Source organism: Pelodiscus sinensis, chromosome 4 (assembly GCF_052426305.1).
Source record: "Pelodiscus sinensis isolate ZL-2025 chromosome 4, ASM5242630v1, whole genome shotgun sequence".
In the NCBI taxonomy this organism is placed as follows: Eukaryota; Metazoa; Chordata; order Testudines; family Trionychidae; genus Pelodiscus; species Pelodiscus sinensis.
Window position 1 is genome coordinate 132,327,847 of NC_143055.1, and position 22,294 is coordinate 132,350,140.

At 47.9% G+C, this 22,294-nt stretch overlaps 1 protein-coding gene across 2 annotated transcripts in view; it reads left to right on the forward strand.

The window, feature by feature from the left end:
* Window positions 1-22,294, forward strand: part of LOC102447681 (transmembrane protease serine 11C) — a 43,032-nt gene that overhangs the window by 12,295 nt on the left and 8,443 nt on the right. For both annotated transcript variants that reach the window (XM_025187160.3, XM_075929271.2), the window contains exons 5-8: window positions 10,353-10,420; window positions 13,769-13,932; window positions 19,448-19,486; window positions 22,036-22,222. In XM_025187160.3, the coding sequence (XP_025042945.1) occupies window positions 10,353-10,420; window positions 13,769-13,932; window positions 19,448-19,486; window positions 22,036-22,222 (458 nt within the window). The remainder of the gene's footprint in view (window positions 1-10,352; window positions 10,421-13,768; window positions 13,933-19,447; window positions 19,487-22,035; window positions 22,223-22,294) is intronic.

The following is a 22,294-nucleotide window of genomic DNA, read 5'->3' on the forward strand; positions in this document are numbered from 1 at the left end:
CATCCCTCACAACGAGATATGTACAACTCCTTGCAATCTCTCCCTGCTCTGATCCTTATCGGAATAGAATCATAGACGTTTAGGGTTGGAAGAAGACCTCAGGAGGGCATCAAAGCAGGACCTCCTCATTGATCTCTGTCATCCGTATTCAGACCGGCTCAGAAACGAGTTGTGTTTAGAGCATTAGGAGAATGGTTTTGACCCACAGAGGAGAGTTACTCCAATACCTTCCCTGGAATGAATCATCCTCCCTGCTTCTTTATCTCTTTGAAGGCCCGTGAGAAGGTCAGAAATTGTGCTAGCAAGCTGATGAGCATGGTGCTCCAATCAGTGTCCAACAACAGACAGGAAAAACTGGCAAATTTAGTCCAGGGGTGATGCAGGAAGGTGGAGGAAACAAGGAAGCAATTGTTGAATCATAGAACACTAGAATTGGAAGGGATCTTGAGAGGCCAAGTCCAGTCCCTGCCCTCACAGCAGGACCAAATACCTTCTAGAGCCATATTGTCCTACCAGTTCTGACCCAGTAGCCTCTTGTTATAGTGGACTAGCCACATTATTCTGAAAACGTAAATAATTTTGTGGGCCAACAAGCCACACTCTACTGGCTAAATAACCACGTGTGGCTAGCATGTTGGACGCCACGATCTAGACCATCCCTGACAGAAGTAATCTACTCTGCCCTTAAATATCTCCAATGCTGGAGATTCCACAGCTTGCCTTCGAGGAATAGCACTTTTGAAATATAATACCTGAGTATGTCGGAGGACAACTTACGTAGGTTTGCAGATAATATGTTGTGTGAGCATCAAATCTTGTTATTTTTCTACCAAATATTGTAAAGTCACAAACTGTTGTGAAAATTTCACAAAATGATTGTGAAAATGTTGAAGGTGTTACAAGTATTGTGGAGCATGCTGGGGAAATAATTTGTATTGCTCATGGGAAAGTATTACAAAATAGATCAGAGGGGAAACAGTCGGGTTTGAAATGAATGGTCTTGGAACTAGATCCATGAAAGGATTTCCACAATAGATTACCAGGATAATATGGGACAGATTCCATCCTCATTTACACCCATGCTGGTTGATTAGAGGCATATATTTAATGGTGACACGGGGGTGAGATGGAATCTTGTGTAGGGCCAACTTCTGTTGGGGAAAGAGACACGTTTTCAAGCTACACAGAGCTCTTCTCCAGGTCTGGAAAAGGTTCTTCAAGCACCACAGCTAAATACAAGGTGGAAGAGATTGTTTCACATAAGTAGTTAATACGTATTTCAAGGGATCATTCGAGGTGGAATGGCCCATTAATACATCTGCAGTCATTGGGGGAGTGAAAAGGAGTTAGTGGGTTACGGGTAATTGTAATAGCCCATAAATCTGGAGTCTCTGTTTAGTCCATGACTTTTAGTGAATGTTTGTGCCCGGGCTCCTTTTTGGCAAGTGTGGTGCAGGTTTCCTTTGAGGTTGAGGACTGAGAGATCAGATCTGGAGTGATCACTGTGTGAAAAGTGTCCGTCCACAGGTGACAGGGTGTTTTTGTTGTCTATCGTTTTCCTCTGTGCGTTCATTCCGGAGAATGCCGCTTGTCTGGTTTCACACACTGAGTTGCTATTGAGGCATTTGGTACACTGGGCGAATACACCACTTATAGGCATCCATGGGTCTTGAAAGGTGTGTTGGGGAGGCGTTGATCATTGTAGCAGTGTAGATATGGCTGCACGTTTTTGCGTTTGTTGTTCTGGCAGGTTCTGTTGCTGCTTTGAGTTGGAGAGTCCTTATCTGTGGTGATGAGTTTGGAAAAGGTAGGGAGTTGTTTGAAGGCCAGTAGGGGGTGGGGGAGTTGAGGGAAGATTTCTTTGAGGATACAATCCCCATCGAATATGGGTGGAATCTGTATGATGATACCTCCCCCCATCTTAACAAGCAACAAGGAGTCTTGGGGCACCTTTAAAGACTAACACATTTATTAGGGCACAAGCCTACAAAAAGGCTGCAGCCCACTTCATCAGATGCATGAACTGAAAGATTCAGTTGGCAGGGGAGTTATATGAACATACAGAGATGGGAGTGTGACATTAATGAGGCTAATTCAATCAGGGTGGATGTGGCTCACTTCCAACAGAGATAAGAAGGTGAAACTATTCAAAGTAGAAAATTACTTATTGTAATGAGGGTGCCATTCCCAGTCCCAATTCAGGCCCATTGTGAGGGTGTCAAATTTGCATACAAATGTCAGCTCATCAGTGGCTGGCTGCCATCTACTTTTGAAGGTTTTTTGTTCAAGGATGGCAGCTCTCAAGTTTGTCACTGTGTGTCCAGGGAGGTCAACGTGTTTTCCTGCTGGCTCTTATATCTTGCCATTCTTGATGTCTGATTTGTGTCCATTGATTCTTTTATGTAGCAACATTCTGATTTGTCCAAGGGACGCGGCAGAGGGGCATTGCTGGCACGTGATGGCATAGATCACGTTAGTGGATATGCAGGTGGACAAGCCCCTGATGGTGTGGCTGATGTGGGTTGGTCCTCTGATGGTGTCCTTAGGGTAGATGTGTGGACAGACTTGGCAACAGGGTTTGTTGCAGGGATGGGTTCCAGGGTGAGTGTTTCCATTGTGGTGTGTGAAGTTGGTGGTATTTGTTTCAGATGAGGCCAACTTTTTGTGAGCGAGGACTGGCCTGTCTCCCAAGATCTGTGAGAGTGAGGGATTGTCACCTAGGATAGGTTGTAGATCCTGGATGATGTGCTGGAGAGGTTTTAGCTGGGAGCTGCAAGTAACAGCCTATGGCGCTCTGTTGCTTTCTTTGTTGGGTTTGTCCTGTAGTAGCTGACTTCTGAGTTCCTATCTGGCTTTGTCAATTTATTTCCTCACCTCCCCAGGTGGGTGTTGTCGTTTTAAGAATTCTTGATAGAAAACCTATAGGTCTTAGTCTCTGTCTGAAGCACAGGAGCAAATGCACCTGTCTCTTAGGGCTTGGCTATAGACAAGAGATTGTGTGATGTGTTCTGGATCAAAGCTCGAGGCATGTAGATAAGAATAGCGGTCAGTAGGTTTCCAGTATAGGGAGGTGTTTCTATGACCATCATTTGTTTGCACTGTAGTGTCCAGGAAGTGGATTTCTTATGTGGACTGGTCCAGGCTGAGATTGGCAGTGGGGTGGAAATGGTTGAAATCCCGGTGGAATTCTTCCAAGGTCTCCTGCCCGAGAGTGCCAATGCTGGAGATTTAATCAATGTCGAGCAAGCAGAGAAGGGACACTTGGGGATGAGAACTGAAGAAGCGTTGTTCTAAGTTGGCCATACAAATGTTGGCATAATGTGGGGCCAGGCAGGTACCCATAGCCGTGCCGCTGACTTGAACATAGAAGCAACATTGTCATAGAATCAGAGAATCCTAGAGCTGGAAGAGACCACAGGAGTCATCGAGTCCAGCCCCCTGCCCAAAGCAGGACCAACCCCAACTCAATCATCCCAATCAGGGGATGATTTGTCCCCAAATCTGAAATGGTTGTGGGTGAGGACAAAGTCACATAGCTCAGCCACCAGGTGTGTGGCATCGTCCGGGATACAGTTCCTGATGGCTCGTTGTCCATCCTCATGTGACATGTTGGTGTAGAGAGTTTCCACATCCAGAGTGGCCAGGATGGTGTTTTCTGGAAGATCACCAATGGATGGTAGTTTCCTCAGGAAGTCAGTGGTGTCTCAAAGATAACGTGGAGTGCTGGTAGCATAGGGCCTGAGGAGAAGATCGATGCAAATAATTCATTCGATTTCTCTGTAATGCTCTTTTCTCCCTTGAATGCTCCTTTTTAGCACCTCAGTCATCCAGTGGTCCCACTGGTTGTTTGGCAGGTCTCCTGCTGCTGATGTTTTAGTTTTAGAATCTTTAGCTAATTTCTCTTCAGATTATTTTTTAGCCTGTCTAATTATACTTTTACGCTTGAGCTGAGTGAATGCAGTGACTAAACAGCTCGTCCTATCGATGAGAGACAGTTATAAACCACCCATCATGCTGGAATTTGGGCACACTCCACATTGCATGGATTAGGAGCCATTAACAGTCCCAAATATAGGACCATATCTATGGCTGGTGGTTAATTTTGCTACTCAATCCTTATTTTGGCAAAGTCTAATTCAACTGAATGGCGACAAAGACCAAGCAAAACAAACAAACAAAAAAGAAGTCCATTGCTTTATGGAACTCATGATTTTAGAACCATATGAATTAAAGTAACCACAGTTTTAAAGGGCAGAAGACAGGAAAAAAAATCTTGACAGTCTGGAATTCCAGAGCCAAGAGTAAATCGAAAAGCTAGTGCGGATAAGTGTGTCTTATAAGGTACTTTAAGGATCTGGATCCAGCAAAGCACTTCAGAATGTGAGTTGTTCTGTTGACATCAGTGGAACCACTTGCAGGCAGAAACGGAAACATGTGTTTTGCTAGATATGGGCCTTATCATGCCCAGTGTTTGGTTTAGGTGTAGATCTCAGAGCAAGGTTATGGAGTTCTTCCTGGAGCATCAGCTTTCATGAGCTTTCCCTTTGGGATAGGGTGATGGGCTATACCCAGTAACTGAAGTGGTGGGGGTGGTGATGAAGAGGAGAAAGAGGGGGGCTAAACTCAGAGGTGGGAATTACATATTGGGAACAGGGTAATTGTGGCTGTGTCAGTCCCAGGATATTGGAGGGAGGAGGCTAGAGAGGTCATGTCTTTTAGTAGACCAGGCTCAGTTGGTGAGAGAGACCAGCTTTCAAGCTGCACTCTTCCCCGAGTCTGGGAAAGGCAGTCAGAGCTGAAGACAAGCTCTCTGTGGCTCTAAAGCTTGTCTCTCTCACCGACAGATGTTGCTCCAATAAAAATATTACCTTCTCTGCCCCGTCTCTCTCCTTTCGGGGGAAGAGCCTACGAGAGTCCACAGGGGTCTGAAGTGAAATAACTTACAAAGGAAGGAAATCTAAGTGTGGAGGAAGGAAGGAAGTGTGGAGTAAAGCAGAAGCCTGGTGTTTGTCAGACCAGTTGCAGTAGAGATAAACACCCTGGTGGTTTAAATCCTGAGGTAAAATTCCCTCTGGGCGGAGAGATCAGACTCTTCAGGAACCAACATATGTGATTAGTTAGTTGTTCTCAACAGCTGACACGTCAAGGAACCATGCCGCCAAGCTCTTTATGGCAGTGTACAAGGCTGATTATGCCTGCCTGCCTCATTTCTTTGGGAAGCCCTTCTGTTTGGTTTCTGAAATGTTTGTGATCTGCTCTGTGCCCAGACTGGGTCAGAAATACTCCTCCTTGCCCTTTCAATTAGGAGACATGCAAGCCCCGATGGACCATCCCGCCATGGTTGTGTGTGCTTGGGTTCTGCTGAGGCTGTGTCTACCTTCCTGGATGACTAAAGGCCACAAATTGTTGTTGTCACCCTGCATTTTGTTTGCTTAAGGCACAGGGTGTTGCGGTGGAGTCATTACTGGCTAGCACTACCAGTGTCTCAATTAAGAAAGGGAGTGTCCCTACTTCCAGGAAACAATCAGAGGTCCCCACGCCCTCAAGGATCCATCAATTAATGGTGAAATGCATTCCCTTTGCCACCCAGCCTCCATTGTCTCAAAGAGAAGGTGATTGAGAAGCTCACCAACTCAATCTTGGTATAAGACGTTGCTTTGGAGTGGGGTCCTGGCTTGTCAGACTCCCCAGTGATCAGTTCTGGGCTGTATCTCTTGATACATCGCCCATGGCACGATGCCTTGGCAAATAAGAGACATGGCTGAGCTGTCTGGAGCTGCTCTCTGGTAGGGAAGCCGATCAGTAGGGTAGGCCAACCAGGTGTCATCAGTGAGATGTTTAAAATATGAGGTCCCTCAAGGACAGGTTTCTCTAGGCATGAGCCCTCTTGGGTCATGTCTAGACAGCAGCTGGGAAAAAATGTGCCCACTGCAATATGGACAGATCCTTGGATCGTTTCTAAACTGAAGGTTGCTTGTCATCAGTTCACCGGTGATACACAGCTACACTGAAAGTCTCTGCGTCCCGAGGTGAGGTCACAACATCAACCCATATTCTTCTGACTACGGAAGCCTCTATTCCCTCCTCTCCCGATCCCTTTCTCTCCCTCTTTTACATTGGATCCATTTGTTTTTGTGTGTTCGTAACATGCCATCCTCTTAAACTGGCTTTCGTTTATTTGTATGGTTATATTCTCTTGTATAACAACATAAGAACGGACATCCTGGGTCAGACCAAAGGTCCATCTAGCCCAGTATCCTGTCTGGTGACAGTGGCCAATGTCAGATACCCCAAAGGGGGGGGATGGGACAGAATAGGAAATCATCAAGTGATCCCTCTCCTGTCACCCATTTCCAGCTCCTGACAAACAGAGGCTAGAGACACCATCCCTGTCCATCCTGGCTAATAAGTATTGATGGACTTAACCTCCATTCATTTATCTAGTTCTTTTTTGAACCTTGTTAAAGTCCTGGACTTCTCAACATCCTCTGGCAAGGAGTTCCTCAGGTTGACTGTGTGCTGCGTGAAGAAAATCTTCCTTATATAGCACACAGCAAGCTATTATGTCTAATTAATAATACCAATTAGTAATTATTACTATGCTTTTAATATTTTCAATGTAAAAGCTATAAAGAAAGCGATTGAACCAAATGACTCATTACATTTTATAGCAAGAGTAGGAGAAAAGTCTCAGATGAGATGTCTTGAGCCAAAGGAACCAATAGAGTATAAAAGAAGAGCACTTTCCAAACCCAAATGTGGATGCAATATGTTGGACTGGCTGGAGATATAGGAGCCAATGTTTGGCAATCAACAGGACCTGTGCTCCTAAATCATTTGAAAATTTCACCCATATAGTTCAGTGGGTTTTGGCAAATACCACAAAGGGAAGTTTTTAGCTTACAACCCTAGTGGATCCTGCTTCCTCAGAGATTTCCTTGAACACTGCTAGCATGTTCCATTAGGCATTAACAGAGTTATTAGAAGGCAGAGCTAGGACTGATGTCTTGGATGTAATTCTTAGAGGAGGAAAATTAGTGATAACCATCTAGATGGTACTGGGTCCTGCCATGAGGGCAGGGGACTGGATTCAATGACCTCTCGAGGTCTCTTCCAGTTCTAGTGTTCTAGGATTCTATGTGTGGGTAAAATGCTCTCTCACAGTCAACTGTGGAATTACACAAAAGAGAGACAGAAACCCAGCACTGGCCTCCCATGCTTACACCGAGTGCTCAAGGTTGAAATATTCAGAATTTTCATACCTGGGAAAGGAGCGAGAAGACTGTTGGTATGTCCAGTTGCATCGCCTGACCTCTTTTATACAGAAAACAAAGTCTTTAGGGTTGACTCATTTTCAGGTTAGTTTGATTCTTCTGTATGATGCAAAACAATGATTCATCCCCTCTCGTGAACTTTGTCTATATTGGCAAGACGTGGATTTCCTGATCCATGTTTCCGGAGAGCGCTGAGACGTGGGAAGGGGGTGTGCATGGGACGTGGGAAGGACAAAGCTGAGCATGTTCTGAGTCCAAACTACTCAAAGTCAACGGAGACGGTCTGGCTATTAGAAATAGATGCAAGAAAAGGAAGGATAATAAGGAGGCTCCATGCCTGGCTGTATCAACCTGTAGAAGTGCTCTGAAAGGCTAATGAGACTTTCTCAGTATGATGAGCAATTATTCTGACACTGGGGAGTTGATGGCTTGTAAAGAGGTGCACAAAAGCGGGGAGAAAATATCTATAGCGCTGTAGCTCTCGACATGCTACCCTGAGGCAAGTGGGGATGTGTGTAAAGTCTTTGCACCCAGTGCTCAGCAAGCATGCCCCGCTTCTCTGTCTTCAGCTAAAGCTCTGGATCTAACTTCTGCAGCCGGGTTCCCAGGTGTCTTTGCACGACATCGATACTGACTTCTGCATCGACATCCAACTGATTTAGGACGGAGGGGGTTATGGAATCTGACCTGAAAGCAAGGAACACAATCCTTGCCATTTTCCCTGTGCCATTTATTGTATCCCATTTGATATATTCTATGCTGACCAGGGCCATACTTAGTACTATTAAACTGGGGGAGACCATCTTCAAAGCTGTGATTTTATAATTTTCAGCAACACAGTAATGCAATGTTTTTAAATCAAATTTTAAACTACTGTAGACTGACACGGTACATTCAGAAACTGGCAACATATCCCTCGGGCTGGCAAATACCTGTTCAATGGCTTCATTATAATGGCTCTTTCACAGGTTCAATGTTCTGCGAATAGATCTGGCGGGCTTTTTCATTTCTAAATTAAGGAGCAAAGAAGCAGAGCCACAGAACCAGGATAGGAAGAGATGGATGGACATTAAGACTTAGTTGTGCCCCAAATTTTTCAGGTGCCCGACGCAGATCCGTGTTCTGCACATGGGTAAGGAAGGCCCTGATATTGACCCCAGGTTTTCAGTTTTTGCTGGTACCTGTGCAGAACTTCATTGTCGAAGAGATCTAGGTGGGAATCTGGAGGTTTGGATGGCTAAACAGGAGAGAGTTGTGGCATTGGGGGTACTTGGAAGCAGTGTTCCCTGTAAGCTGAGCACTTGTGCCTCCATCTGGAGAGAGTCCAGTGCCGCCCCGCTGATTAACAGAACGCTCACATCTGGGTTTTGTTTCTACGTGTGGTACACTCCCACACATGCTGCGGTGCATGTAATACAATTTATTCTGCACATGGGTGGGGAAAAAATCCACACATGGATGGAAAAGATTAAAGGGAACGTTGTTCAGAAGGAGTGGGGGTAATTTGGGATTTGGACAGCCTGGAGGAGATTGAGGCAACAGAGAGGGGATGTTTTCTTCTCTCTTTTCCTCGCTGGCAGGAGAAAAGGCGATTTGAAATTTTATGGTGGGATTAAATTCCTAGCTCCCTCCCCCAGCAACACTGAACAGGATCCAGCTACTCCAGTGCCGTTGTCACTGTATAATTGGTATTGCGTAGGCACCAGGTGAGTCCACCCAAGACTGATGCTCCACGGTGCAGGGCTCTGTACAAACACTTAGTAAGAGCAGCCCTGACCTACGGGGCTTATGAAACACAGGATCTGCCATGACACTCCGCACAGCTGGCTCACCTACACATTTCTGATAAGACGCTTTTCCCAACCATAAGGGCAAGAAACATAATTAAGCCCAAGTGAAAGTTTAGTTTAGAGGGCACAACTTAGAAGGCTCTGTGGGGGGTGGGGACCCTGACTGTAGAATTGCAGGAAATGCAGCACCTTGTTCTCTACACAAATCCCTCCTCCACCAAAACTGTGGTGACAACAAGGGGATGAACTGCGGGGCTTTATGATAAAGTGCGTGTTAGCACACACCTTTGGTGCTTCGCCGGCCCACCGTGTACTCTTCAGTCTCCCATGGACTGGCTGCTAACATTCCCTACCCCTGAGCACTAAAAAAAACCTGCCCGGAAGTGTTTTTCACCTTTTCCTCCAAACGTGCTGTTTTCACCTCAAAAGGATGCTGGCGGAGCACAGGCAACGCTCTAGCCTGCCTCAGGCTTGATGTTTTGTGGGATTGCTTCCTGGCATGTAAATAACCCCCAGATGCAAATAGTTTTGGTCAGTACAAATGAAGGGGCGGCAGGTTGGTGTGGAAGGCGGGGGCGCTGTGTGTGGGGAGGGTGTATGGCTGAAATCAGTGGGAGTTTGGCTACTGATTTCAGAGGGAGCTGGGGAGGCTATACTTTTGGGGCAGGTACTTGGCTGTGGGTGTGGTGGAAGGTGAGGCGATGGTTACCTCAGATCAACCTGAATCCAATTAAGGGCTGCCGGTAACCTGGAAAACACTTGTCTTCGGGTGAGAGAGAAGGAGGAGAGGGGAGAGAGAAGCTGTAGCAGGGAGAAACAGCTTCTCCTGATGGGGAAGGAGACGCACCTCCCGGGAGGGAACAGTGGAATATCGACTGGCGCCAGAGGCCAGTGTTCCGGGACCAATCCTAGAGGAGAGCCAGGGAAAAGTGGTGTCCCTTGTTGCGATCTGAGTTTGTGTGTCTGTCTGAAGAGCACTGCTTGGGCCTCCCGCTGGGTAAACACTGGCAAGTAAAACCCGAGCGAGGAATAAAAACTCTCCAACGTGGGTCTGATTTACTCCAGGCTCCCTGCCCCCACTGCCAGAGGGGGGACATGGAGCCCAGGGCATGATGGGGATGCTTGCTTCTGCCTCTCTAATCTGTGAATTATTATCTGAGGAGGCAGCAGCTCTGTGGTGGGGCACCATTATCACTCACACACACACACACACACACACACACACACACACACACACACTGACTCCCTTTACTCTTATTTGTCATGTGTTTTTCCTTTCTTTCCACAGATAGACAAGGCGTTTCAGAGTTCTGTGTTAAGAAAAAAATACATCGGGTCGCGTGTGATCAGGCTGAGGTATGTCAACGTACAGCCAGGCAAGCCAGGCCGAGAGAGAATGGAGCGTTCGCCCTGCCCCAGCGCCCTGTTCTAGCACGTTGTGTGGGGCAGAGCAGCCGTTCGTCATGCCTCTCTGCGGCACGCGCTGACTCATGGCACGTGAGCGATGTGCCAAGACAGGTGGCACATCGCTTGTCTCCTGGGTTCTGCCCAGAGCTGTTCATGTACGTTTCCAGGGAAGGGAGGAGGAGCTGATTGTACTGATCCCAATGACTGGAGAGGTGGGGTCCAGGCGTGCCGGCGGGGAGGGACAAAGGGGGCAGTTTCCCTAGATGCCAGCAATTCAAAGGGGCACAGGGCTCCTGGCCGCTGTGATGGCTACTGCGTCGGCTGGAGCCCTGGGCCCTCTAAATCGCCACTGGGGTGCGCCACAGTCTAGGCGGCATTGAGGAATGGCTGCCCCAGCCCCGCCCCTTTCTCTTAAAGCCCCGCCCCTTCTGGGAACATGGAGCCAGGGCCCCCACACACACCTCGCCTAGGGGCCCGTGGAGGCTGTTGGCTTCCTTGGGTGTGCCTGCAAGAACTGACCATAATTTCAGTATGGAAGTGGGGGGTGAGGAAGGAAGAGGGAACTTCTTGGGGAAATGAATGTGACACTTGTGGTAAGAGAATCGCCTGATAAAAATAACGACAACCCTGAGGGTGATGCTAACCAAACCACCCCGGTCTAGATTGGGTTGGGGGCCTTGCCTTTTCCATGGGCATGTCTACTACACTCTCCACGTAAAGTGGAAAAAGGCCCTTTGATGCGCAAAAACTGTAGGCACAGCTACATCTGCCAGTGACTTTTTGCGGGATACTCAGAAGTTTCACGGCAAAAATTAAACCACCTCCATGACTGGGGTATAGCTATTACCCATCATGCTCTTGCAGTGATGTGCAAGTGTATAATGGTGGTTGTCCCTCACCTCACACGAGAGGCTCCCTTTGGCCGAGTGCCTGCACTCCCAGCAGTGGCAGCCCTCTTGCAAAACAACTCTCCTACCTCTGTCGGAGCCTCCAACTCTGTGGGGAACTGCCTCACTCTGGCCTAACACCTTCCTTTTAACTGGCTTGCTCAGCCCTGATTGGTCGCCTCCTTTGTGCCACTCTATCGTTCCTGGAGGACTTCTCTGTGGTTTCCCGAGTGGGGTGTGACAAGGCCACAAGCCTCGGGCAAGGGACTTTGGGGCCTGGTCCACCCCATCACAAAGTAAAAACACATTCTTGCTGTTTGAGAGCCTTTAGCTTCTACAGTGTATCCCACAGTGCCTCAGTGGCCACTCTAGCCAACACCTCTGCTGCTTTGGCACCAGGAAAACAGACCTCCAGCCCTACCCCCGGAACTTTGAAACTCCCCTGCCTATTTTCTTGGCAATTGCTCACTTATCTGCCTGCTCCCCTCAGCTACTGGAGCCGACCCGTGTTTAGAGACGGGGCCAGGTGGGGAGGATGCCCTGTGATCACCAGCCCTTCCCACAAGCCTATTGTCCAAATGGAGAGCGCTGCCCTGTAATGCTGCAAATGTACACACGCTCTGATGCTTGGGGAAGTGGGTGAGCACACAGACCAGCTTGTTCCCTGCCCCTGGCGAAAGTGACAGCGCAAAAACTCTGCCAGTGTAGACCTAGTAAAATGCCTGGTGCTTTTTGAGTGGTACTGCAGTATATAATAATGGGTCTCTCGCCAGCAGACAACAGGAAAACCCAGTTTTGGTTCTGAGAAGTGTTCTCCTTGCTGCGGGTTGTCATCCTGAGGCGGATTCAGTGAATTCTGGGTTTTTTAATGTATTTTCCTTCTGTGTCAATTATTTATTTATATTGAAGTAGTGCCCTGGAGCCCTAAACTTGGGCCAGCACCCCATTATGCTGGCATTGTCTTGGTCAAGAGATGATGGACTTAAGAGAAGCTCTCTCTTTTCCGGTCAGGTTCTCCTTGCAGTCTGAGTCATCCAATGATCCTAGAGTACAAAGCATGTGACATTCCAATTCTTGCACCGAATCCGATGTGCAGTAACTGATGTCCCGAGCCGTGGGCTGTGTCATCACTTAATAAACTGGGCAGGCAGAAGAGGCTTCACACACGCCTCTCTTAAATGGTCAGCAATCGTGGGAAAGTTTATACACAAAGAGAAAGTAGGAATATAAGGGTTGCCGCACTGGATTAGATCTGTGAAGTATGCAGTTTAATACTCTGCCTCTAGCAATGGCTAGCAACTGATTCTCTAGAGAAAGTAATAAAAAACTAATGATAATGGGCAAATTCAGTCCTTGTATAACTTTCTGACTTTCAGTAGAATCTATAGGTGGGATACTTTGGCATGAACGTAGGCCACATCTTCACTAAAAGGAAGATTGACACTGCCACGATCGATCTTCTGGAGTTTGATTTAGTGAGTCTTAACTAGACTCGCTAAATCAAACTCAGAGGGCACCCTCACTGGCGACTGGTATGCCTGCTCCTGCGAAGAGTAAGGGAAGCCAACGGGAGTGCATTTGCTCCCATCAGCCTTCCACCGTGGGGATGGTGAGGAAACTTGAATCAAGGAACGTCAAGTTGTGTATATTGATTTGGCCTTCCCTTTTAGTGTAGTCCTGGCCTTAGCCTTCATCGTTGTTCATATGTGGAGGAGTTTCTTCCTAATCCTCTCAAGGGATGAGTTTAGAGTCTGGGGAATAAGTTTTGAGTCCCTCACTCAGTAAGGCAGTTTCCACATCTCTATAGATCATGTACATATTAGTTCAAAATGATCACATTCATTCTACACTCTAGACATAGCATTAGCCTGGCAGCACTCTGACGTGATTAAAGTTACATTATGTGTCTAAATGTTGCCTGGCTTAAACCTATGGTTCTTTAGCATTAACTCGTTCCCCCCTTGCCTTTTCCCGGTCTTAAAAAAATTACTTGGAGGCCCAAACTTTCACAGCTGGGTGCCTAAAATAAGGCCTCCGAATAGCATATCCAGGCACCTAAATGCAGAGCCTCCACCCTGCCTATTGACATCACGGGGAGCCGCAAGTGGCCAGGTGATTTGGGTGTTCTGTGCAGAAGGAGTGACCTGACCCTAAGCTCCCAGAGTGGCCTGGCTGCCCTGCACAGACACATCACTTCTCATCCTTTTCTTGCATGAATCTGCTGAGTCACAAGGTCCTGGCCCGTGCTCCCATGTTTCCAGCCCTTCCCTCTCTTTTTACTCACCCTGTGCTAGCGCACATTATGGCTTACATAAATCTGGAGTCATGGTGGGACCTCATGAAAAAGCAGGCCACCTAAGAAGCAGAGAGAAGCAGACAAGTCACTTGCCTCGGTCTTGTTGGTTTGCAGCCCTGATACCAGTGGAGTGGTGGCCCAGGTCGTGCTCACGTTCCTTTCCTGTGCCACGGACAGCCCAGCAGTCTTACAGAGAAAAGTCGACATCATCCTACTGCAGAAACTGAACAAATATTCTGGGCCTGTGCAAATAGATTTTGCATCTTCTACCCTCTCAGGCAAGTGTCTTATGTCTCTGTTTTGCTCTCGGAATGCTTTCTGCTTTGCCTCTCTTTGTATAATGTGCAATATTTTGCCTCGTAAATGTGAGTTGTTTCCTTGGTACATCTGGGGGTGAAAGTCCTCTCTGGGCCTAGGGCTACCACTGCTGAGACTTTGAAAATCAATGGAAACCTTGTCTGGGTTGGATGGGAAACTCACTCTTCCCAAGAAAACCTACCCAGAAAGGAAACCAGGAAGCACGAGGCTTACCTAGTGCCACAACTGAGCTGTGTTTTCAGACACAGGATTGTAAGGTTAAGGGAAGAAGCAAAGAGCTCTAGTGACCAAAGAGCCTGCTTATTTGAGCTACTGCCTTACTGACTGGGGCTGTCCATTTCCACCGCTACCGGCATTGTCATGGGAGTGAAATTCATCCTTATTGTGCAGGAAAAGCCAGCACAAAGCATATGGCCTATTGAAGGCCCTTTTAAGTGTGATTTAGAAGTCTTATGGGGCACACAGGTGTGTACTGTATTACCTCAGCAATGACTGGGTGCCTAAGGCCACGTCATCACTCTGGGGAAGATCGACGCTGCCGTGATTGATCTTCTGGAGTTTGATTTAGTGGGTCTGGTAAAGACCTGCTAAATGGAAGTCAGAGGGTGCCCCTATTGGTGGCCAGAACTCCTGCTCTGGTGAGGAGTACCAAGGAATGCAAAAAGGAACATTTGCTCCCATCGGTCTCCCACTGTGGGGACAGCGTGGAAACTCGAAACAAGGTACATCAACTACAGCTACATAATTAACTTAGCTGGAGTTGTGTATCATAATTTGACCTTCCTTTTAGGGGGTAGAGCAGGGGTAGAGCAGGAGGAAAGCTTGCAGTGGTGGAAGATGCAGATATTTATTTACTTCTTTCTGTCCAGCTATTTACCCTTGGGTAGTTTAAATCAACCCTTACTTTCAAAGGCAGAGAGAAAAAGTGAAGCTCAGACAATCCATACGCAAAGCAAAGACCCCAAATCAGCAGCTTCACAGAGGGAGCAAGAAGAGGATCCTTAAAGTGACAGTTCTGTAAATCTGTCCTATCAAAACTAGATATCTTGGAAGGGATCGGCTGCCTAGCAGGAATGGCATAAAACCCAAATGTGAGCTGGCTCGTGCCAAGTATTTGCTCAGGAAAGGGCCATTAGTCACCTGTGATGTGGGACAAGTGGAATATTCCACTGCTTAAAAATCAGCTCACCCCCAGCCAATGTGCTTTGTAGCAAAAGTTCTGCTTTGTATTATAACGATTATTATTCATACTCCAGCAATACCTGCAGATCCCATTCAACGATCAGGGCACCACTGCGCTAAACCTAAACAAACAACAATTCACCATCTGGGATTTTGACCGTATGCAGCAGATAGACAATGTAACAGCTGGTGGTGCAAGGGGATGAGGTAACAGAGCGAGATATGTATTTGCATCCATTAGGAGTCAGTAGTCACAGGTGTCTGCCAGCCTATTTGACAGCAAATCCAGGTCAGATACTCATTTGTATGGAATACTAGGAGGTTCCAATAAGGAGAATGAGAAAACTATCCTCCTCATATCTAATCAACTTGTTGTTCAACACCATGTCTCAACTTGTACTTGCTCCAAAATGATTGATGCTGGGGAGCAGCTGGAACAAGCTCCTGATGAGTCTGGTACATAATCTGCGATCTTTCAGCTGTGATCAAGGGCGGCCTCGCGAAGCTAGTGAAAATTTGCCAGCCTTTGTTTGCCCCCTTCTATCACAGTGGTGGTGGCAGATATACAGTAGACTTCCGATAATCCGGCACCTTTTGGACCTAGGTGGTGCCAGATTATCAGATTTGCCAGAGAATCAGGAGGTCGGTACAGCTGCACGGCTTAACAGCTGGCCAGGACACAATCTCCCTCCCTCTCTCCCCCCCTTTCCCCTTCGCTGAAGCAAAACGCTCTTCTCCATACTGTAACACGATCCCACTCCCTCCCCCTCTCCCCCAACCTTATGCTTCCTCTGGTTACGGCCAGCGCATGTGCTAAGTGGCAGACTTTTTAATCAGCTGGTCAGGAGCACTTGGCATTTTGATGCTGGACTATCAGGAGTGCCGAACAGTTGGATGCCGGACTATCGGAGTTTTTCTGTATTAGAAAGGCTGCTGATATTTTAGAAGCCCACTTAAAAGAAACATACCTTCAAATACGTTGTTTGAGGCAAGTTGAGAAATAAGAATTTTGCGGGGCTGAAAGACGGGACAAGTGTCTCTATTTTGTCTCGTTGTTAGACACTGGGACGTTAATTTTGGTAAATCATATACTGAAGATACGGCAGTGATATTTAATCTTTGTAGTTATTCTATTTAATATTTCTGCAGTGGAAAGATAATGGTTTCTTCATGCACCAAGTACAGTAGAAAATACACGTGCTTGGAATCTTTCTCCTGCTCCTGTGAGCTCCTGGAGACAACCCAAAGCTTCCTGTCTCTTCTCAGAACAATGCGTTTTTCTACCGCTGCGGCTGGAAGCCAGCTGAACTCCCATTCTTTTGTGGGCTCCAGGTAGGCCGCGGTTGCTCACCAGACTAGTTCTCTTGGAAGAGAAAGCAACCAAAGTCCCATTGTTACCAGATAACACCTCAGGTGGCAGGAGCAGTGTTGGGTGCCTTAGAACCAGCTTAGATTCATTCTGGTACTTGGCGTGGAGAGCAATGTGAGTCATGAGCCCCTTTCTTCCTCCCATGCAGCTCTGTCTCCTGAGAAGGCGTACACGGTCAAATTTCTTTCCCATCCTCCCACGCTCTCTCATCAGCAAGGTTAGAAGGGATAGCAACTTACAGCCTGATTCCCCTCCCTGCTCCAGCCAGCAGACCAAAAAGGAAGCTAATTGCCAGCCCATTCTCCCTTGCTGCCCGCTCGCAGGCCTACCCAAGTGCAAAGCTGGCTACTGGCTTTTGTCAGGAAACAAAGAAACCGGCTGCAAGATGGTTGGCATCACACCAAAGTACACAGAACATTTTCTCATCTGACCCAGAGCCAGAGGCTTTGGCCATAAACAACAAGAGTCATGCATGGGTTTCATATAAGAAGACCTCTATTATTTTTATTTATTCACTTGCCACCCAAAGCCTGCTAGATGCTTTTATAAGCACAGAGTCCAGCATGTAGGAGGCTGATGTTCTCACTCGTCCTGACTGGGTCCCCCTAGTGGCCATGCAGATAAAGATCTGACCTGGATTTTTGCTGAGTGTTCCTCAGGTTGGGTCTCAAACGGAGTATCTGGCAGCCTGCTATTCCCACTTGGCTACAAGTACAATAAGCTGGAGGAGGAAAATGGAACATACACCCCATTCTGAGAAATCAAATGGAGATATTGAGACCTGCTCATATGCCCTTGATTAGGCGGAGGAGCAGGAAGCGGAGGAGGGTTGGTGTCGGGTGATACCAAGGGGATGGTAGAGAAGGAAATGGGGAAGGGTTGGCTTTGGGTGGTACCAGAGGGATGGTAGAGAAGGCGGAGAAGGAAGCAGGGGAGGGTTGGCGTCGGGTGATACCAAGGGGATGGTAGAGAAGGTGGAGGAGCAGGAAATGCAGAAGGGTAGCATGACAGAGCTCCTAATTTCCCACAGTGGGTCCAGTGCATCTGGGCAGCTGCAGGCTGAGTATTATCTCTCCTCCTCTAGCGAAAATGGCAACTCTGGGTTGAATTGCTCATCTCAGTGGTTCCTACAGCTCCTAGTCTAAGCCCTTGCTGTAGTCTGATTTAGCCACTCTCGTCATTGGCATATCTGGGAAGAAGATAGGGGGAAATATCCTACTCTTTAGTGGCCTCTGCAGACGTGAAGGCAATGGACTAGATTACTTAACTCCGTCTCTCCTCTAGAAGGGCTTTACCTTCCTTGGACTTCTGTGGCCAGAAGGTGTCTTCTTCCCCAGGGCAGGTCTCCATGCCCTCACCTCTGTACATGCAGCATTCCCTCCTGGTACCTGACAGCATCTCTATGGTTCCTTTTCCTCCAGCAGCGTGTCCTCCTCCCACCGATCCTAGTACACCCTTAAACCGACGAAAGGGGAGGCTTTTAACAGGTTCCATTCTGTCCCTGCTTGGCTCCAAGTATCCCAATTAAACCTAACACTCTCAACTTGTTCTAGCACAGTCTAGATTGACTCCTGGAGTCTTAATTAACCTATCAGTCTCCACTGGGCAATGCAGGTTCTTGGTTGACTACAGGTGTCTTAATTAAGCTGGGGTAGACCTTGTTTGTTTACATGGGGAACAGGGACTTGTTTAAGATTAGGCAAATATACCTGAGTTCTGTAACTTTCTCGTAGCCATCTGGCCTGACACCATCACAACAGTGATGGTGAGAAGGTGGAGGGGAGGGGAGTGGGGAAGGGGGAGGTATCAGATGATACCTAGGTGTTGGCGGCTGTTCAAGAGACACTGGACAAGATTAAAAATTATATTGAACAGGTGAGGTTTTCCACTGGCCTGTGAGCGACCAGGAACAGGGTTCTGGTTAAAAAAGGGGGTGTTGGAGCCAAAGAATTATACCGATGCACGTGGGCCCGATCCCCGTGCACACTAACATCACGGATCACCTTTACACAGAATTCCGTGGGTGCCGCATCACACAGGAGACATGCAGTCATGAACTGGGAGAAGGGAGATTTCCACAGGCCTATCAGTGCCTGCTGCAAAGCATTAGCATGTGCTTTTGTTTATTTAGTTCACCTTCCAAAAGTGTGCCAGCCACCTCCCACTCCAGATAAGAAGCTGCAGGAGCCGATGCTTAGTGTGTCCTAACTTCTCTGAAATCAATGAGCCACCACTGACTAACGCTGGCTGTGGTACCTGCCCAGAAGATCTCTCAGCTCAGGACCAGCCTGTCTGTCCTGTCTGCTGCAGAGTGTGGGGGAGAGCAGGAGATGTGGTTCTCCCTGTCCTATGCAGTGAGGAGATAGCTGGCTGGTTAGAAAACGACTAAGCCACCCCCCACCAGGTGGGATAGCGCACCAGGCGATATTCCGCCTCTGGGGGATTTCTCTTTAGCACTTCACCTATACCCCACTCTTTACTCTGGGCTGAAACAAAAAACAGGACCATGTAGCACTTTAAAGACTAACAAGATGGTTTATTAGGTGATGAGCTTTCATGGGCCAGACCCACTTCCTCAGATCAAATAGTGGAAGAAAATTGTCACAGCCATATATACCAAAGGATACAATTAAAAAAATGAACACATATGAAAAGGACAAATCACATTTCAGAACAGAAGGGGGATGGAGGGGGAGAGGAAAGGGGGGGAAAGGTAAATGTCTGTGAGCTAATGATATTAGAGGCGATAATTGGGGAAGCTATCTTTGTAATGGGTAAGATAATTAGCGTCTTTATTCAAATTTGAATGGAAAGTGTCGAATGTAAAGTAGGCTGGGCCTACTTGGAGCCCTTGTTTGAGTTGAATTTATATGTAAAAAAGCCAGAGCTGTGCCGACCTCACTCTGTGTGTTTGTTCATTTCAGATATGAAGCCAGAGAAAGCTGAAACTCTCTTCAATGACTGTAAGTGAAAGCCCTGCATGCTTGGCAGTTCCCTGGCTGGGTTAAGACATAGAGTCTCTGAGCGTTTTCCCACTTGAGTGTGTTTGGCCTTATACATCACACAGAGCTGCCGCAAACTTAGCAAAGTAGCGAACTTCCCCCTTGTGCAGTCATGGGGGGCGGTGGGGAAGCCTCCCAGTTTCTTCTGGTTTCACATAAAGGGGCACCGTCAACTGGAAAGCAGCCCAGGTTAAAACAAACAGTGCACAATTGTTTTTAAGGAGTGGAAAGCCGGCCGGAGCAAAATACTCAAGTGATAACGTGGAGACAGTGGACTGGACTGAAGTGGGTAATAAGGAATAGCACCTCCCCTCCTGCCCCACTGTTCCAGCCCCACTGATCAAGGCACACAGTGTGGGCAGGGAATCCCTCACATGCGAGCGCATCTTTGATGGCCTCCTTGAGGCTGAGGCAGAAGTTCTAAAACGGTGCGGTCGTGTTCCATCCAGTCTCTGCTGCCGGGCTGCCCGACGGGGGTCTCCGCTCTATGCTCACAAGGCCTGACCGTGGCTCACGTGACGTCGTCAAGCTCACCCGCGGGCTTGCTTCCCCCGCCAGCCACCTAAAAATGAGCTCCTTTCTGCATTGGCCAGTGGGGAATGTCTGCGGGCGCAGCAGGACCAGGAGCTGAAATGTGCCCCCGACGCTATTAGACTTATCAATCAGGAGAATCTTTGGCTCATGTGGTCCAGATGGGACAGGGGTGAAGTCAGGGCAGAGCTGCATTCTGGGCCTGTAGGGCCATGACTTGGGCTTGCAATGTCAGTCAGGTAACCCTCTATCACCAGCCAGAAAAGACTGGCCAGAAGGGATCTATACTAGCCTGGTTGTAGAATTTGGGCCACTCACGCCGTCAGGAGACTAGGTCATAGGTGGACAGGCCTAATAGTCAGAGCAGGACTCCGGCCTAGTGGTCGGAAGCTGAATTCCAGAGCCTGAAGTCAGGCTCGGAGTCAGGTGCCAGAGCTGCGGGTGGAACTGAAGTCAGAATCCGAAAGCCAGAGCCAAAGGTTGAGCAGAGTTGGAATGGGGAGTCAGAGTTTGGTGTCGGAACCAGATTACCAGAAGTCAGGGAAGGCCGGAGCAGGGCTGGTTCTGAGGCAGGAGTGGGGTTGGGCATGGCTGGGGGCTGGGCAGGGGCAGAGCTTGGGGAGATGCGCACAGGGATGCAAAGTATCTGTGGGCAGGTGTGTTGAGCAGGCTGCAAGCTACGGCTGCCACTCGGTTTAAGAACTGGCCTTCTGGCTTTCTCAGCCAGGTAGGCAGGGCAGGCCGCCAGGCAGCTTGGCTGGTTCCTTAGGATACCAGGTGAAGCGAATACCACAGCTGAGGGCCTGATGCCTGACAGACCGTCGGATATTCCTGAATTATTTCCAGGAATGAACAGAAGCCAAGAATCTTGCCTTCTTTTCCTCTTGGCGAAGAGCTTGTCATCTTTCCTGCCAGCCACACACCGGGCTGTGGTTATCCATAGCCTTTGTCACTTCCAGCTTGGATTAGTGCCACGTGCTCTGCTTGGAGCTACACTCAAGGACCTTTTGGAAACTTCCATTGCTGGAAATCCAGCAGCCAGCTTGGATGGATAGTGTTTCACCGAGAGAGCATTGCAGGCATGCTCCATGTGTGGCATTATTTTCCAAGTCATGTCTGGCTGAAATTCAAGGTGCTGCTTTTTTGGTCCATGTCCTGCTTATCTTAGAGAGGCCTCTTATCCTAGCAACTGAGACCAACTGTGACAATCAAACTGACAATCCTGGGGGCGGGTGAAGGACTCTTGACTCTAGAATTTGCTCCCCTAAGGCCAAGTCTACACTAGACCCGGCAGCTCACTAAAGTAGGAGTACTAGCGGGAGCACCCTCTGAATTTGATTTAGCGAGTCTGAACTAGACCCGCTAAATCAAACTCTGGGAGATCGATTGTGGCAACCATGATCTTTCGTGGAGTGAAGACAAGGCCTTAGTCATGCAATTAAGCCTGAGTTCATTGACTTTAGTGGCTCTCCACAAATGTCATCTGTTCTCTCAGGGCTTTATTGAAGAGGTGAGTGTTGACAGCCCGAATTTCAGGGAGGGTACGTCTAGACTGCAGAGTTTTTTGAAAAGCTCTGCCACGCCCAAGGAATGCATCTGCTTTTCCAAAAAAAATTTCGGAAAAGCAGGCGTGTTTTTCAGCATCCCTGTAAGCCTCGTTCTACGAGGAAGAAGGGATGTTCCAAAAGAGGCTTTTTTTCTGACATTTGGCCCAGTGTAGACAGGCCAAATGTCGGAAAAGCCTCTTTCGGGAGAAAAGCAGAAAAAGATTTGCAAATTGTGGTTTGCAATTTGTATATCTTTTTCCAACTTTTCCTTGTAGTCTAGATACAGCCGGAGTGTTTTGAGTTTGACATTATATCATTTCAGGGTCTAATTGCATATTATCTTACGGGGCATTTTGTACATGCGCCTAGAGGCATCAATAGGCGGTTAATTCAGTGAGAAATGAATGATTTTCTCTCTCCTCACCTTGTCAGTCTGTGGGTTGCGACCGAATAGATCGAAATCAGCATCCACATCAAACAGAGTCGTCGGAGGGGCGTCTTCTGCACAGCTTGGGGACTGGCCATGGCAAGCGAGTTTACAGCAGAACAACATCCACCATTGCGGGGCCACACTGATTAGCAACACGTGGCTGGTATCTGCGGCTCATTGCTTTAGACAGTAAGTTCCTGGCTTGGAAAGTGGCTGCAGTAAGACGTGGTATGTACTGACCTGCACAACAAATGGTGCTCC